Below are 16,476 nucleotides of genomic sequence, written 5' to 3' on the forward strand. Positions count from 1 at the left end.
TAGCTTGGGTACCTTTCAAGTACCTTGAAAAAGTGCCCTTTTCACCCTTTTTCTCCCCCCCGCCATTGTTGCAGGTGCTGGAGTACCTCTCAAGGCACGAGTCACTAGTCCCATGTGTGTTTATTAGTACACTGTAGTACACAGACACTTGACATTTTCTTCACTGGTAACCATCTTAGACTCCCATGTTGCACGAACCTTCCCTAGCTGAAGAGCAGTGACACAGAAGCAGCAGAATCAGCCAGACTTTGGCTAAAGCAGTTAGTGGCAGTTAATTCACCCTGTGACTTGGTTCTTACTTTCACCCCTGAAGAGCAGTGAACGCTTATTGCTCCTCAGCAGCGCTAGCTTTAGGTACAGCAGTCTGGCCCCAGCTGCTCCCCTAGGCTACCTTTTAGCAGCTCCAAGTGCAGCAAGGTGGACACTGCATTTACCCTGCAGCGGCTGTAAGGAGGTTGAGCCTTTAAAAAAATCAAGACAATGTTACTGCCAGGTTTTGTGAAAGGCTTTATTGTGTAGCTACCATCTCATGTTCAGATACTTTGAGAACAAGTATAACTTAGTGACTTGAGTGAAGGCACATTCATTAACACTAATAGAGCTCTTGCTATAGACAATTCATATAGACATCTCTTCAAGCAAATAGAAAACTGTACAGCAGCCACAGTAGAACCATGAAGTCAGTGTGCAGAAAAAGGAACAGCCAGAGGGCTCACTAGTAGAGAAATGTACAAGTTTTAGTACAAACAACTGGTATAAAATCAGAAAAAGTGAGTTTGCATTTTAGTCTGAAATAGAACTTTAATGGAAACTTAATCATTCCAGTTAGAGAAACATTAACTTGCATAACTCATACAAGTTCTTACATTTCCTACAGTGGAAAATTTAAACACATCTGCTGCACAGAAGGTACCTGAAATTCAGAATTAAAAAAATAATGGCTACTTTTCCAATGTTAAAGGGTTCTCTCGAGACCACCAAAGCCTTAGGAGGAATTGGAGGAGCATCGCTGCAGCAGCAAAGTGTGACACGTATCGCAAACACGGACAGGCTTGGGATAGGAGGGCAGCGCGAGTTCATTACTGGAACAAGTGTTGCAGAAGATGTCACCGCAGTTCCTGCAGTGATGCTGCAACCAGAGGGTCAGAGTAAGCAGAGCTGCCTAAAACCTCAGCCTGTCAAGAATGTAAAACTGGTTCTGGAAATGGTCCCTTCCCGTTCCTGCTCGGGCCCCTGCTTCCTGCAGCCCCTTTTCCCTGCACAGGGCTGGGTGCAGCAGCCTGGCCAGGCCGAGGAGCGGCTGCTGCAACTGCCCGCCCCTCTCCTGTCTGCTCCTGTGCTGCCAGCCCCTGCTCACCCTGTGTCACCACGGGACCACCTTATAGGGGCTGCAGCGCTGGGCTCTTGGTGGGGTGGCCCCAGCTGCCCCCGGCCCCCAGAAGGGGCTGGGCAGCAACAGCCCCAAGGCCCCTGGCCGCCCGCACAGGCAGCTGCCCCTGCCCTGTTCCCAACCCTCCTCCCGCTCCGTCCAGCAGGGAAAGGAGAGGAGCCGCCTTGCGGGAGAGAGCTCCCTCTCTTCAAAAGGAACCCACTGATTTTAAAGACAGGAAATACTGCTCTACTTCTCCATCATCATGCCAACATCTGGAATTGAAGCTGTCAATCTTCCCCATCAACTTACAAGTGCCTTAATAATTCTTTTTTCTTGTGTATGTAGTGAGGAAAAAGAAAAAAAAATGTGGGAGAACTCTACCTTCCTTCTTGAAAGACAGAATTCCTTTTCACATTGCTTGCAGTGTGTGGCTTCATCATCTTTCAGCCAGGTATGACCCTAGGAAATAACAACAAAAAATCAGCATACATAAATAAACTGTGTCTATTAGAGAGAATTCACCAAGAATTAGGAGTTAACTGTAGAATGAAATATAAAGGTTAAGGAAAAGCATTTGTTTAGTCAAAATATCCATGAGCTCACAGAATCCTTAAAGTTGGAAAGGGCCTTTAGGCATCATCTAGTCCAAGCCCCCTGCACACGCAGCCTCACCCAGAGCACGGGGCACGGGGCTGAGTCCAAGCGGGTTTGGAAGATCTCCAGAGAAGGAGACTCCACAACGTCCCTGGGCAGCCTGTGCCAGGCCTCTGTCACCCTCACTGTTAAGAAGTTTTTCCTCAAGTTCCTGTGGAACTTTTGGTGCTTCAGCTTGTGGCCGTTTCCTCTAGTTCTATCAGTGGCTACCACTGAAGAGAGGCCGCCCCCTCCTCCTCACTCCCTCCCTCAAGGTATTTATGGACATGGATCAGGTCCCCCCTCAGCCTTCTCTTCTCCAGGCTGAACAGGCCCAGCTCTCTCAGCCTTTCCTCACAGGGCAGGGGTTAGGTGTAAAGTACCTTTAGTGCTTTATTTACTTCTTTAATATCTTCCATCTTCAGCTTAGATCTGGGGGAAAAAAAGTTTCCATATCAAAAAAAGAATGAATGGTTTTACAGAAAGTACCACCAGTCGTACCACTGATTTTTGACACCTTTGAAAAGCTGTTTTTTTTCCAAGCTTTTCCATTTCAGTAACTTTTTTGAGATCGAGTTCCAGAACTACATGCAGCATCAGAAACACAGCCCCTGGACTAGAAGCGCAGTCTGGTCTTTCCTTTAGTCCCTAGGGACTAACATCCAGGTCCCTTCGTGTTGCTGAACACTGGGCTACTATTTTCAAAGTGCTGCCTGTCAGGCCCCCAAGAGGCTCTCAGATGAGCTGGGTTTCACATGCACCCATTCACCTCCCGTTCACACACAGTGGAAAAATACAGAATTCCACTATGAGGACTGGCTTTTTACTGTGCTCCATTTTCTATCCTAGCCACTTCACCCATTCAAGAACCTCTTTCCCTTGCTTTCTCACACCATGGCCAACTAGTTTCCTACGTATAATAGCAATTGCTTCATAAAATCCTCCCCTTCACTGACAAAAATGAGTTTCAAAAGGTTTTGTGTGTCGGTTTGATAACTGGTCCTCCAAGCCCTGCCACTTTCAGGAGTTCAGTTCCTAGGACTTACTGGCTGAGATGAAGCCCCATTTCTTGAAGAGCTTGTTCCTGCTCCTCACAGACTTTCTCTAACTGCTGCTTCTCATCTTGCAGTTTTCTCAGTTCCTATGAAAAACAAGCACAAAATCTCAGACTTGTCCTAACCATCCTTGAGCCTAGCCGGAACGCAGCACCCTGTGCCCACATATGTGGGTACACAGACAAATACTGGTGTACAATTTGTGCCTTTAACATTTAAATGGATCAATATGCAGGAGCAGATTTTCTTTAGTGTAATAAGAATTCTCATGCTTTTTAAAATCCAATTAAAACACATCCTTTCCTATTCTAAAGGCTTGAAAGCATGTACTTATTTTAATATACACAGTCAAAAGACCCAACATGTGCTGTTACATACAGTTTATCTGTGAGTTTTTTGTGCCCAGCTGTCTCATCCCAGATTCACATGCTTCCCGGTTTATGTTACACCGGCCCGTTTTCCGAAAGTGCTCAAGGGAAGAGGATGGTGCAGAAGAAATCACTCAGCTAAAGAGGAAAGTATTGCTGAGGATCTAGGCCAGCTTTAATCCTGAACAGCAGCACGTTTACTCTGCACCTACCTTCTTCAGTCCCTCCATTTGCTGCAGTTCTGTTTTAAGCAGTGTGGTAGTGTCCTTCTCCTGGTGTAGTTCTTTTTGCAAAGTTTGCCTCTGCTCTTTCTCAGATTTTAACTCTTTCTCCAGACTGCAGCTGTTTAGAAATATGTGGTGTAAGAAAGCAGGAAATATCCTACGGGGCTATAAGAATAGCAGGGGTACAAGAAGGAGGAAGCTTGTCCAAAAAGGGGCAAAAACTAGGGCAGTGCTTAGGGCAGGGAAGGAACAGGAGTGTTATGACAGGCACCAAAATTGTATTGGTGTTTTCAGGTTACAGCAAACAAGTGGCAGTGCTGATGAATGGCTAAGCTGGCTTTTTTCTTTTTTTTTTTTTCCAAGTACATATTTGACTAGTGGTGTTTACGCAGCTGTGATTAAACTGACACCATACTCTGAAGTCTGAACAGTGGAAGAAGCCTTTCCTACAGGAATTAGCCACTTACACCCTGAGGCCAGAAGCGTGACCATATTTATCTCCTGAGCTAGTAACAAAGTCCTTGAAAGATCTATTATTAGTCCTCAGTGACCAGATTTTTACTGGTACGCTGGAATATGCTGGTATGCTTTGAAAACACATTTCAAAATCCTCACCTTAGTGTTCATTTCACACACATTTACTCTGCTTTTCTAGATATATTTCCATCTTTCCTAGATACACTTTCCTAGTATACTTCCATCAATACTTACTAAATCTAAAGGCTCAAATCCATCACTTTTTAGCTCTTAATACAAAAGAGATGCAAAGCACAAAGAAATGACAGGAACAAAGGAAAAAAAATGATGAACTGAAATACCATTTGCTATCCAGCTGGGACATCTGCTGCCGACAAGTGTCAAGCCTGCCAGCAAGTTCTTGCTTCATCTTGGTGCATCTTTCTTCTGCAGCCTGCCTGGCCTTTTCTGCTTGCTGCAATCTACAACAGAATAAGGGTCACAAACTGCTGTAGTTGATTCACACATTCCTTACACTGTAACTTATTCTTTTTTTCCCCTCCTTAGATCTACTGCCCACATTATAGAACTCCAGAACTAAAGAGAGCTGGAGCCTTTCTACTACAGTTTTGAGCTTGAAATTACTACCTCTCTTCCATTTGTTTCATAGCAGACATCATCTCATTTGTTTTGTCTTCAAAAGACGATATTGCTTCTGTTTTCTGTTGTAATGAACACTCTGCATTCTGCAGGAACAAAGTGAACAAGTATTTCCTTTTAGTTTTCTAAAGCATCCAGTAACAGTGTTTAACAAAGGTCTGTCACCACAAATGATGTGTTTTGACTTCTTGCGGACTGTGCCTGGGTTTAACCAGAAGATAGAAGCAGGACACCAAGAACCACAGATAGGCCAGAACAGACACTCCTCAACTCATATTGTTAGATCAATACTTACTACAGCTCTAAGAGAACATCTACAAGGCAAAGTTGCTGTTTCGTTTAGAGAGGAGTTTCAGGAAACAAATTATCAGATTACATAAGCAGGATAAACAAATCAATTATATCACTATTATAAGCTGATTGTAACAGCTGCATCATTTCTCAGAAGACCCACCCAGTCAGAAGAAGCAGCACCCAGTAGCGAGAATAAAGGTCCCTTAAAACCCCCCTCTGCCTTTTGAGGGCTCTCCATTTCTTGAGAGATCCCATGATAAACCACACGGCATGTTCAAGGAGACTTGCTTTCTGTCCAAACATGCCCAGGTTCACATCACCAATGACAGAGGGCATCAGAAGTAAAGCAATTCCTTTTGCGTTTTTAAAACAGAAACTCCTAATAAAATGAATGCATAGAGTTCCTTCAGAGGTACATATGTGCACATGCCCCCTTGGTCTTGTGATTAACAAGTGAAGACCACTAGAGATGCTCCTTCTGTTCCCCCTTCAGCACCCACCTGGGATTTGTGGAACATCTGCAGGTTAATGGCTTTCACCTCATCTAACTGTTGGCGGAGGGCAACCAAAGTGTCTTGTTTCTCATGAGTATCTTTTTCCAGAAGTTTCATGGCTATTTCCATTTCGGTTTTCATTCCAATCTGTAACTCCAGCTCTTTCTCTAGTTCCTTACAACGAAATTTCCTAGTTACTGCTATATCATCATGCATCAGGGATAAGTGGTTCCAGAACCCATAAAACTCTACATAGTAATTATCTATTTTCTAATATCAAGAATACATTAAAGTAGACAAAACCTGTTTTTTTCACTTTATATAGTCGTTTCCTCACCAGCCTGATTTTTTTTTCTTCTTTTAACTGCTTCCAGACGTCACTGTACATTTCATCCAGACCCTGGCGTGACTGCTTATAGGTATCCAGTTCTACCTTTGTGTCTTCCTTTGTTACCTGGAAGAAAGAGACAAAACCCTGTATTTAAAGTAGGTCTCAAATTCTTCTGTGAAATCCTGTATGCTACTGTGCCATTTCAAGCAAAATCCTCTTATTTTTAAAAGTAATAATCTGTCAAAGAGAAGAAAAGAAGAATAAGAAGTAGAATAGACTGAAACCAGAGAGTAACCATTATATGACTTTAAGCCCCTCTCCATTCTGCAGGTACATGTTTAGGTCAGTAGTAGAGTGAAACCTTATGTCTGCATATATTATACACTAATATATAATGATCAACACTAATAAGTAATGATCAACAGCTGCATTTAGTCTGACTATATGTTTAGCATTCAAATTCAAAGTTAATCAAAACCAAAGTCTTATTTTAAGCACCGCATGTTCTTTTAATCAGGTGTCCTACCTCTACACTTTTTTCACTCCGTTCACGAATCAATTCATTTTGTTGTTTTAACTGCTGCTGCTCTTCCTGCAGCGATCCAATTCGGTCAGTTGCTGCTGCAAGCTGTTTATGAAAGGATTATATCAGTATTTAATCAATATTTAAGCACTTAACATCTGGAGGAGTCCTAACATTTGTAGCTCAGCTTTTGTAGCAGGTGCACCACCCACTTCTCTCCCTGGCTTCCTCCTGCTCCCCAGCACCTCCTTCCTTTGCAAAGACATCCACTCTACAGCCAAATTTAGGAATCTCCCTAACATTTGCTCACTTTAACTCTGCTTCCTGCCCTCATCAGTTATTCTGAATATCTACTGGATACAGAAATGCGTCCTAGTGCTAACAAAGAAGTGTCATGCAAATTACTAGAGAAACTAAGTTAGTTTGTGCCATTCTTTGCAATTTTTTCAGTGGATTATCACTTTAACTTCTTCCTACATGAGTTAAGGCCTCTGCTCAACCCTTAAAAGTCTATTTACTACTAAGAGTCATAAGACAGTCCTTGAGCCAAATGCACAAGTTTGTGGTGTTTGTTCAGGAATCAACTAGCAGACATAAGACAGGGCTAACAACTACTGATGAAGCCTTAACACATTTTAATGGGAAGATATCCCAAAAGGACTGGAAACTGGACAATGCAGATATAGACCAAACTTAAGGAACACCTTCTAACAAATAAAGCCCCTAAGGAACTATTATTTCAGAATATTTCAGAATATTTCAGAATATTTAAGGTTGGAAGGGACCTCTACAGATCATCTAGTCCAACCTTCCTGCTCAAGCAGGCACACCTAGAGCATGTGGCACAGGGTGGCATCCAGGCGGGTTTTGAAGACCTCCAGAGTAGGAGACTCCACAACCTCCCTGGGCAGCCTGTTCCACTGCTCTGTTACCCTAACAGTAAAGAAGTTGCTCCTCACCTGGAGACGGAACTTCTTGTGCTTCAGTTTGTGGCCATTACCCCTCGTCCTATCGCTGGCCACCAGTGAGAACAGCCTGTCCCCTTCCTCCCTGCATTCTCCCTTCCTGAACTTATACATATTAATCATATCCCCTCTGAGCCGTCTCTTCTCCAGAGAAAACAGGCCCAGCTCGCTCAGCCTCTCTTCATACGAGAAGAATATATTAGCATAATAGAGAAGATTTCCCCAGAGCCTGCTAGCTTACACGAATCCCCTGTACTTCGTAAGTACTTCGTACTTCGGGAGTTTTGCCACCGACAGCAGTGAGCTGAGGGAAAATAAGGAAGGTTTAGAAAAAGAAATATTTAATGGAATAGGCTCAAACCTCTTCCTGGAGTTTTGAATTGGTCTTTTCTAAACAGTCTATTTTGTTCTGAAGATCTGCAACTGTGCAACTAAAACAAAGAAAACAAAACGTATAAACCAATAGAAAAAACGTCCACATTCAGTATTTATTCCCAAATCTTTGCTACCATCTTGTATTTGTTGTCAATGAGTTACTTTGGTGACCTGGGAGAAATCCACAGTAAGGACACTTGTCTTGAGTTACGAGAGGCCAATACAATAGGGTGCCAGAGACAAATGTAGAAGTTTGTGGCCCTGTTTAGCTTTTGCAGTCTAATGCTCAAGAGGGTAAGGGAAGGCTGTTCCTCCCACTGAACAACCCATGAGAAAAAAAGCACAGAATCTTCATCTGAAAATAACAAACTCCCAGATGTCCTTGTAACAATTATCTCTCTCTTTTTTTTTTTTTAACAGAAAAAGGAAGTTTTTCAATGCCAGACAAAAATCTACAGGACTGACAACAGAGTTATTTAAAGCCATACCAGAAAGACTACAGAGAACAAATGTTTGTACATCAGAATAGACAGAAATCTCACCTTAGATGTCGGTTAAGTTCTTCTACATAATGCTTCTGGTCAAGCACAGCAGTAATCCCTCCATCTCTAGTTACAGAAATGAAAACTGATTTATTAAGAAACTTCACTCTAAAGAGTTAGTTTGTACTAAGGTTTTCAGCATAGGCTTGCAAACATAACTTGAACAGAACTTGTGTTTTCTTTCCTTATAAAAATACTTGTTAGAGAGCTAGACTAGAAGCAATAAGAACATAAATTATCAGACTAAAAATTAGAAACTGAGATATCATTAAGATTTTAGAGGTGAAAGGACAGATTTCCAGAGCAGCATGTATTACAAAACTATATTATGTGTCCCTCTTCATTTAATCTTACACACTAAGCTTGAGAAAATACATTTCCTAAGGCTGGGGGAGGAAGCATGTGGATGTTCTACAGAATACTTTCCACTCTGCTTCACTTACAGCCAACTTCAGCATGGTTTTCAGAAAAACATTAAGAAAATGAAAAGAACTGGAATATGCTTTTAAGATAGACAGCAGCTTTCAAGATATGTTACTGACCTCAAAGCCAGTCTTTCTTTTCAGAAAGGAAGGACTAAAAGCAGTTCCAGGTACTACTCATCTCATGACATATTCCCTATATTTTATGTATTTGTCATTCCTCATATCTTGCATTGCTGTATCTCCTCACCTGCTAAAAAGTGAAGTGCTCTGAAGTGCAAGAGATAAACTATGAGGCCTTCTCCATCCACAAGTCTTCCAAGACAGTGATACTACCAGTTACACTTCACTGAGCACCTCAGTAAGTAGCTGACTGCTTTTTCCTTAACCGACCTCTCCCAAAAAGGGAGCTCCTTAAACAAAAACACTTCTGAACAATTCGAGGCAGTGTTTTAGCAGGTGACCTGGCAGGTCACGCTACCTAAGAACAAATAAATGCGCTAACTGAAACTTCTAGTTCTCTTAATTTGGTCCCGAGTTCAGGGCACAACAGACTCTGCATATTGTACTGCTGCTAAAACTAATCATAGTTCAACCTCTTAGAGCTTTGGTTTAGCAAAAAAATCCACTTATGAATCTTTTTTTTTTTTTTTTTTTGGATAATTACAAGAATCAGAGAGATCTGTAGCACTGACTGCTTGTTCCTTAAAAAATAAAACAAAACAAACCAGCACCATCCACACATGCTGGTAATTACAGCCAGAAAATTATCATACATACTGTTTGTCATCACTGTCCTGAGTTTCCTTAAGGTACAAGGAAAAATCAATCACTCCAACCTGAAAAACAAATTACCATAGTGTGCTCAGCGTCCTAGAGGTTATTAATTTTAACAGTGATTCTACGAGCTGTTCCACACATGAAATAAAAATACATGGAATAAAAATAAACACAATACACACACTACAGAATCCCTCCCACAACCCTAAAAAGTCTCTCACAATCCATAAAACAAAGTTTAAACTAGCACACTAGTCTTCCAAATATATCTCTTGTAATTATCTTAGTTCACTTTTGATTTCTCAGAAGGCATTCAAATGCTTGCCTATGAAAGCACAGGCAAAAACAATCCAAGCTTTCTATCAGATCTAAGAACTCTAGATCAGTTTTGTTCAAGTTTTTATGGATTGTGCTTAACTGGTACAGGAAACTTAATGGCTGATCTTATTTAAGTTATAATCTTCACCTGGGAATCCAAATCTTCTCCTTTCAAGCAAAGGTTTGCATCAATAACATTCAGTCCAACTAGCAGACCCACAATGACGGCTCCTTCCTCTTCCATCATCAATGCATCAGGTTCATAAAATTCACTACAAGAAACATTACAAGCCAGCAGTACACGTTATAACAATTAAAATAGCACTTCTATCACTTCAGTCACATATGCCTATGCAGTCCTTCTAAAGCAATAATGTACAGTCTGATCAGTCCCTCCTCAGCAATTTATTGTATAAGGCGGAAGATGCAGAGCTTACATAGAAATATAGTCTGCTTGTTTTGTTCCCTGCAAAACCAATGAATAATTTACTCCTCTGTAGGTTGCACAAAAAAAAAAAAAAAACCCCACTAAAAAAAAACAAAACAAAACAAAAACCAACTTAAACTGTCAATTAAATATCTCTTACTATAAAATAATTCAAGGATCCAGTGAATACAACCTACATGTGCTTGTTCTAGTACCTTAGTAAATGCTTGTTGTCCAAGAGTACTTTGAGGTAATCTGCCAGTTTCTTTTGCATGAGTGCAAGATAAAGCCAAGCCCTTCCCCTTCCTACAGCAGTCCTAAAAGGAAAAGTTGCAAGTTTTGGTAAAATTAAAAGATCTTCAAAAAAACTTCAAAAGTTTTCAAATGCTATTTTTAATCTGACAGCACTGTAGAATCAGAATTGCAGAACAGGTTAAGATGCCCTCTCAGAAAAGCCAGTGCCCCAGAATACACGATCATCCCCTTTGGGAATGAGATCCCCATAAGGCAAGGTGAGAGGGAAGGATTCTTTTTTTCCTCCCCCAGAGGTATAGGCGATTTGTATCATTCCCAGGAATCAACTTACTTTAACTCTGGCAGATTTTTAACACTAGTTGCTATATCTGATGCTTCAGGACAAAGTTTCTCCACTATTTCCAAAGGGCCAAAAAACGATTTGTTCTGTCCAATAAAAGTCTTCTTCACTAAAGAGAACACACAGAGAGGTTTGTGGGGAAAAAAACGAGAGGCTTCTACCTTCAACTGCAGACCGCAAATTTTAGCCTTTTACTTAATCTTAGCAAGTTCTGCGAGGGGAATAGGACATTAAAAACCCCCGAGCAACAGACAATACAGGGTACATCAGAAGACAAGCATATATGCATACAGGGAACACGGATTAGGAAGTTACAGGGCACAGCTTTAATACGAATTTGCCGTGAAAGGCCAAGCGAGGGGGCAGCGGGGCTGGCGGGCGCTCACCCTTGAGGCCGTGCTTGAGGCAGTGCTCCAGCACCACGAAGAACTGCTGCAGGGGCGGGAAGTCTGAGTCGAGCGTGCGGCCCAGGCTCAGCGCCGACTGGATGAGCGTCTTGATGCTGAGCTTCATCATGTTCATGAGGTTCGCGCGCTCCTCCATGGCGTGGCAGCGGGCAACTGGCACACAGGCGGGAAAAGAATAAAGAAAGATGTGGAAAAAATATATGTTTTTGTTTTGTTTGTTCGCTTTTTAAGAAGCGCAGGCTCCCCTTTCGTGGCTGTCACGGGGGTGGTGAGAGCGGAGCCGCCGGCTCGGTCTCCATCTTGCCGAGGGGTGAAATGAGGCCAAGGCGCCCCCTCCTCCCCCAGCTGTGTGCGGGGAGCTCGAGGGTTAACGCGGGGCTGAGGGCGGCGGGGCCAGCCCGGAGCCGGTGCCGGTACCGGGGGCGCCTCCCCCCTCCCCGCGGGGCCGGCAGCGAGGCCCCCCCGGCGCCCCCGTTACCACAGAAACAGCCCCCCCGCCCACCGCGGCGGGTCTCGCGAGACCGGCGCGCGGCGGCGGGCGCCATTTTAGAAAGGGTTTTCCGTGCGCGGCGCCCTTCGCCGTCCCTGCCCCTTCCCGCGCCCCGCGGCCGCCCTCGGCCCCGGAGAGGCCGCAGCGCAGCGGCGAGGGCGAGAACCGCGGCCCAGGGAGGCCTCAGCCTGCTCGGGGCCGTGCAGCGCGCCCCGCGCTTTCCTCAGCGCCAGCCGAGCGGCGCCCGGCTCCCCTTTCCCTGCGGGGAGAGGGCAGCGCCTCGCCCCACAGAGAGGGGAAAGGCAGAAAGTGCCGCGTATCCGCAGCCAGGGCAGCCCCCGGCAGGTGCCGCAGGGCCCTGGCCAGGTACAAGGGCCCTTACGCCGGCGCCGTTGCATTAGGAGAACCTGCTCTCACCTGCGGATCAAACCTAATGCTCCCTGCAGAAACACAGTCACAGAGGACCCAGGTTACAGGTAGAGCCCCCGCGTCACTCATGCAGTGAGCTAATGCTACGCCTAACAGCATGCAAGAGTCTGGGGGTACTAATTTTCATTATTACGTTATCGTGCACAGAATGTTAATTCAGGACTATTAGTGCAACAAAGTCCTCTGTGTCACAAGAGCCAAAACAGAATCTTACTAATCAACATCCCAAGTCAAAAAGAAGCACAGAGTCTTGTATGCTCGGTAGGCTGCTCCTAACCACTACCTACTGTCAGCGCAGTGGATGTCTCAGAGCTGATCGTAATGTTTGAGATGAGGCTGAGAATTAGAAGGGTTGGAATATTTTGAAATTTTGATGCCAGCATTGACAGGCTAGACAACAGAAACAGGATTAAAACACAGCTGGCTATAGAAATGCATCATCAGCATCCTTTCATAAGTGTTAGGATGCTTCAGCAGCAGCTTATCGAGTTATTTCGATGGTTTCCTGAACTTGGATTTTTAGGTATGCTTTACACTTGTAAGCCTTGCTTTGGATATATATATTGTATTAGTCACAAGTCTTTATAATTTTGTGAAAATTTATTTACAAACAATTTTAAATGAAAAACATATCTTCATAAATGTTTATACAAAGTTTAAATACACCATTTCTAGTTTTTAAACCATTGCAAGTTTAGACAGTCAAGTGCTTCTTTTGTACAAGTTGGTACATGCAAAATAGCCAGGTTATTAGAGCAGCACAGATTTCTGAAGTCAGGCCTGAAGATTAGAAACCGAGCTGCTCAAGTGCAAAAGATCACAGACATTATGGTGCAGTCATTAAAGACATGGTCACACAGTCTCTTACCTCATCCAACAGATTTGTTTTAAGATCATTTTGAATCCCTGTGCTTGTTTACTGCATGCTATTCAGCAGACCTTGAAGTAGGAAAAAAACTGAAGCATAAAGAAAAATCGACAGTTCTGGGTTTTTAAGACTGCAAATCCTGATTTGTGTTTAGATTGGTAGTTCCTCACCTTTCCAGACAGGCAGGTGAGTTTCTTCAGTGGCAGACACTAGTTTTACAGTGTGCCTTTCTTTTTCTATCTGTCCATGTTAATTAGTTCCTTTAAAAATGACCAACAGATCTGTAGTAGCAGGTAGAGATTAAAATCTCTGAAAAATACGTCGAGAAGGAACAAGTTGCTAGCACTACACAGGTCTTTTTTGCAGGCCAAACAAGAAGGTTATTTTAAAAAAATACCTGCTTTAAAATCAAATTTACTGTGCTTAGTCAAGGGTAATGATGGAGCCACTGCACATGGCAGAGCAGGTTAGGCCTGCTCATTATTTTTTTTTTAATCTATATCTAGTTTATAAGCAGTTTTTTTTTTTTACATAGAATTTTTTAATAAAGCCTTTCAACATATTATCTAAATACTTTGAACAGTCTTGTGAGGTGGTGTTGTATTCTCTTATTTTACAGATAGCAAGCTGAAAGATTTGGTGAAAGACAAAAGTGCAGTCTAGTCTGGGCGTTCTACGTCAGGGAGAATGTCTTGAAGCCCCCTTAAATGCTGCACGTTCTGTTGGGTGGTGTAGGTTTGTAGCACCAATCCCAGTGCACCTGAAGACTGGGATAGTCTGCCCTTTCTTCAGGTTCTCAATCTGGGCATACAGAAAACAAATCTGAAGTTTGGTTTGAGACTGTGTAATAGATATGAGGAAATTAAATTATGTCCTGGAAAACTAGAATATTATTTTAATCTCTTCCGGTTTCACAAAGAATCAAGGAATGTTTACACACACATACACGCATATCCAAATCCCCTAAACAAGCCCCCTGCTCCACCAAATAGTTTCTTATTTCGCCAAGAGCCACAATTCATCCCCACAGAACTCCAGTTTGAGTACTAAGAATCATTAAGAACAAAGTCAGGACCATAAGTGACCTCCCCTGGTCCAGAAACACTAACATTAGCCTAGGAGCCTGGAGGACAAGACTGATGTCACCAGTCACTACCACACTTGACCAGTTTGTTTCCAGTATACTCTGAGGTATCAAGTGACTCAATCTGCACTAAGATCCTAAAGATAATTAGAGCTGTTTTAATTCAGTTGAGAGAGACTCATTCCAGGTATCCATGAGGATTGTTACATCCATAAATAGGAATGTTTAATAAAGCAAGCTATAATTAACTAAGGAGGGATTTTAGCTTAGATAAAAAATAATTTATAATAAATCTAATTCCTAGCCGTTCTGCCATGAAAGAGTGTCCAACAGGTGTAGTTCCTTCTGGGACCACCTAGGAAGGATCAGGAATGAGCCCCACCCCCTGCCTGGGCAGTCAGGCTGCTCCGAGGGGAACTTTCAGGGAGAAGGAAAAAGTAATCAAAAGCCTTAGGTAGAGAAAATAAAGTCAGCTTTTCCAAATATACTAAGCGTGTAGGATTTTCCCAGCTATAATAATTTCATTAAGCTCTATGTCTGTGTTGTCCAAGCCTCCTTAACAGAGTTTTAAAAATCAGAGTAATAATCACCACTGACACCAAGAGCCACGACTTACAGGAGCTAACTTATTTGTGCACCAGAAAAGCAAGGTAACTAAAGAAACAACCATACTTGTTTTTGCGGTGCTGTCATTGCCCACGGGTTTGGACATGAATCCTACCAAAGCTGCAGACTTCAAAGCGTGGCCGTAGCTCAGCGCTAAGTTTTCCGAGGCTTTCTTAGCCAGCGAGAAGATGGGCGCAGACCACCTCGCTTCTTCCGCGGCTTTCCCTTTCCCCTCATCTTTCAGCTCGGCGGCGTTGGGAACGAGGTTTCTGTCGATAATTTCAAAGTCTTCTCCCCGCTCCGCGCCCGCCGGGCTGCAGCTCTCGCCGTCAGCCATCTTGGCGGGGTCACGTGACGCCAGTCATGAGCCGGCGGCGCCCGCCCCGCCCCGCCCCGCCCCGCGGCGGCTGCGCGGGAGCGCGCGGAGCGCCCCGGGCGGCGGCGGCGGGAGCGCGCCCCGCGCTTAGTGCGCACCCCGGCCCCCAGCGGTGCTTTCCATTAGAAAACACCGTGGCAGCCTTTGAAATCTTTTTTTTTTTTTTTTTTTTTCCCCTCTTCCCACGCCCCCCCTTTTTTTTTTCAAATGAAACTTAAAAATTCATATTACTTCATCTGTAATTCAAGCTACACTAACTTGATTAAAATGTGTGTATACACATATGGCAAGTTTGGAGTCGTGAAAGGTGCTAGCTAACATCAGTGACATTATAAACGAGTTGTAGTGCGTGGGGGTGCTTCATTAGTGTAGAGCAGCCTCGTTTGTTAGCAGGGATGGGTCACAGAGGGGAACTGGTACTGGCTGGGAAGTTTGGCCTTACCAGGGCTCTGGAGTAGCAGGGCAGCCGGCAGAGCGGGGTAGAGCATCCATGCTCTCCATCCGGGCATGTCTGTGCCCAGGACGCTGTGTTCATTTAGCCATGGGTTAGTAAAGCCTGCGCATCAGTTCTTGATACAGTGTGTGTGTGTGTGTGGGGGGGGAGGGCAGGGAATGACTTTTTTTTTTCCCCTCTCCTTTTTCTTCCCATAAGAAATAACCAGATTGAGAAGAGGGGAAGGAATAGCAGGACTGCAGACTCGTTTCAGTAGTCTTGCAGCAAAGGAAATAGTCAGGTCTGTATTTTGTTCTTCCACTACAAACTTAAAGTTTTACTCTGTCTTCTAGAATTCTCAAAGACTGAAAATTTAACATCTTTATTCCACAAAGCAGGGAAACTTTAATATTTTTGTTGAGAAATCATATCAACAGCCTCTTCTTCAGCCATTACTAAAGATGAATATAGACTATTAGCTACATTTGCTAAGGGGTAAAGAAATAAGTTGTACTCCATCTTGTGGACTGAAGTAGTATTTGACAGTGTGTCTGTAAGGAAGTATTACCCAGTTGCTTTGCAGGATCTTATGTTTGACTGCATTAATATAATTATTCGATTTGAGCAAGCCTTGACCTTGACTTTCTGCCTTTTACAGTCCACCCAATACTAGAATCAGAACAATATTGGCTAGAGAAGCAAAACAGACTTGGACTTTGAAATAACCTTTCTCTGTCAAGAAAGCTAAGGAACAAGACATGAAAAATTTGTCACTGAAAACAAGACTCCTACTCATCTCCCACTATCCTGCTCCCATAAGGTCATGACTCATTAGACTGCCTAGTTTAACGCAACAGTCAGATAAACATTAAAAATATCCAGTGAAACTAGGACACTTTATTAATCATCTTTCTGTGTGTTACTATTAGAAAAACTAATGTGCATAGTA

The 16,476-nt window shown here is 43.3% G+C and overlaps 1 protein-coding gene across 1 annotated transcript; it reads right to left on the reverse strand.

Moving 5' to 3' along the window:
- Positions 1 to 560: 560 nt before the first annotated feature.
- Positions 561 to 15,055, reverse strand: RUFY1 (RUN and FYVE domain containing 1). The gene is made up of 18 exons (XM_026047487.1): positions 14,785 to 15,055; positions 11,221 to 11,394; positions 10,826 to 10,943; positions 10,455 to 10,556; positions 9,961 to 10,084; positions 9,495 to 9,553; positions 8,293 to 8,358; positions 7,737 to 7,806; positions 6,414 to 6,515; positions 5,894 to 6,010; positions 5,563 to 5,730; positions 4,757 to 4,854; positions 4,471 to 4,590; positions 3,641 to 3,770; positions 3,052 to 3,146; positions 2,389 to 2,437; positions 1,754 to 1,831; positions 561 to 1,129 (listed from the first exon to the last, which is right to left on the reverse strand). The coding sequence occupies exons 1-18, from the start codon at positions 15,053 to 15,055 to the stop codon at positions 986 to 988; spliced, it is 2,085 nt and encodes a 694-aa protein (XP_025903272.1). The 3' UTR covers positions 561 to 985.
- Positions 15,056 to 16,476: the final 1,421 nt, after the last annotated feature.

Source organism: Nothoprocta perdicaria, unplaced genomic scaffold (genome assembly GCF_003342845.1).
Source record: "Nothoprocta perdicaria isolate Ctin4 unplaced genomic scaffold, notPer1 scaffold_5, whole genome shotgun sequence".
NCBI classification, from domain to species: domain Eukaryota; kingdom Metazoa; phylum Chordata; class Aves; order Tinamiformes; family Tinamidae; genus Nothoprocta; species Nothoprocta perdicaria.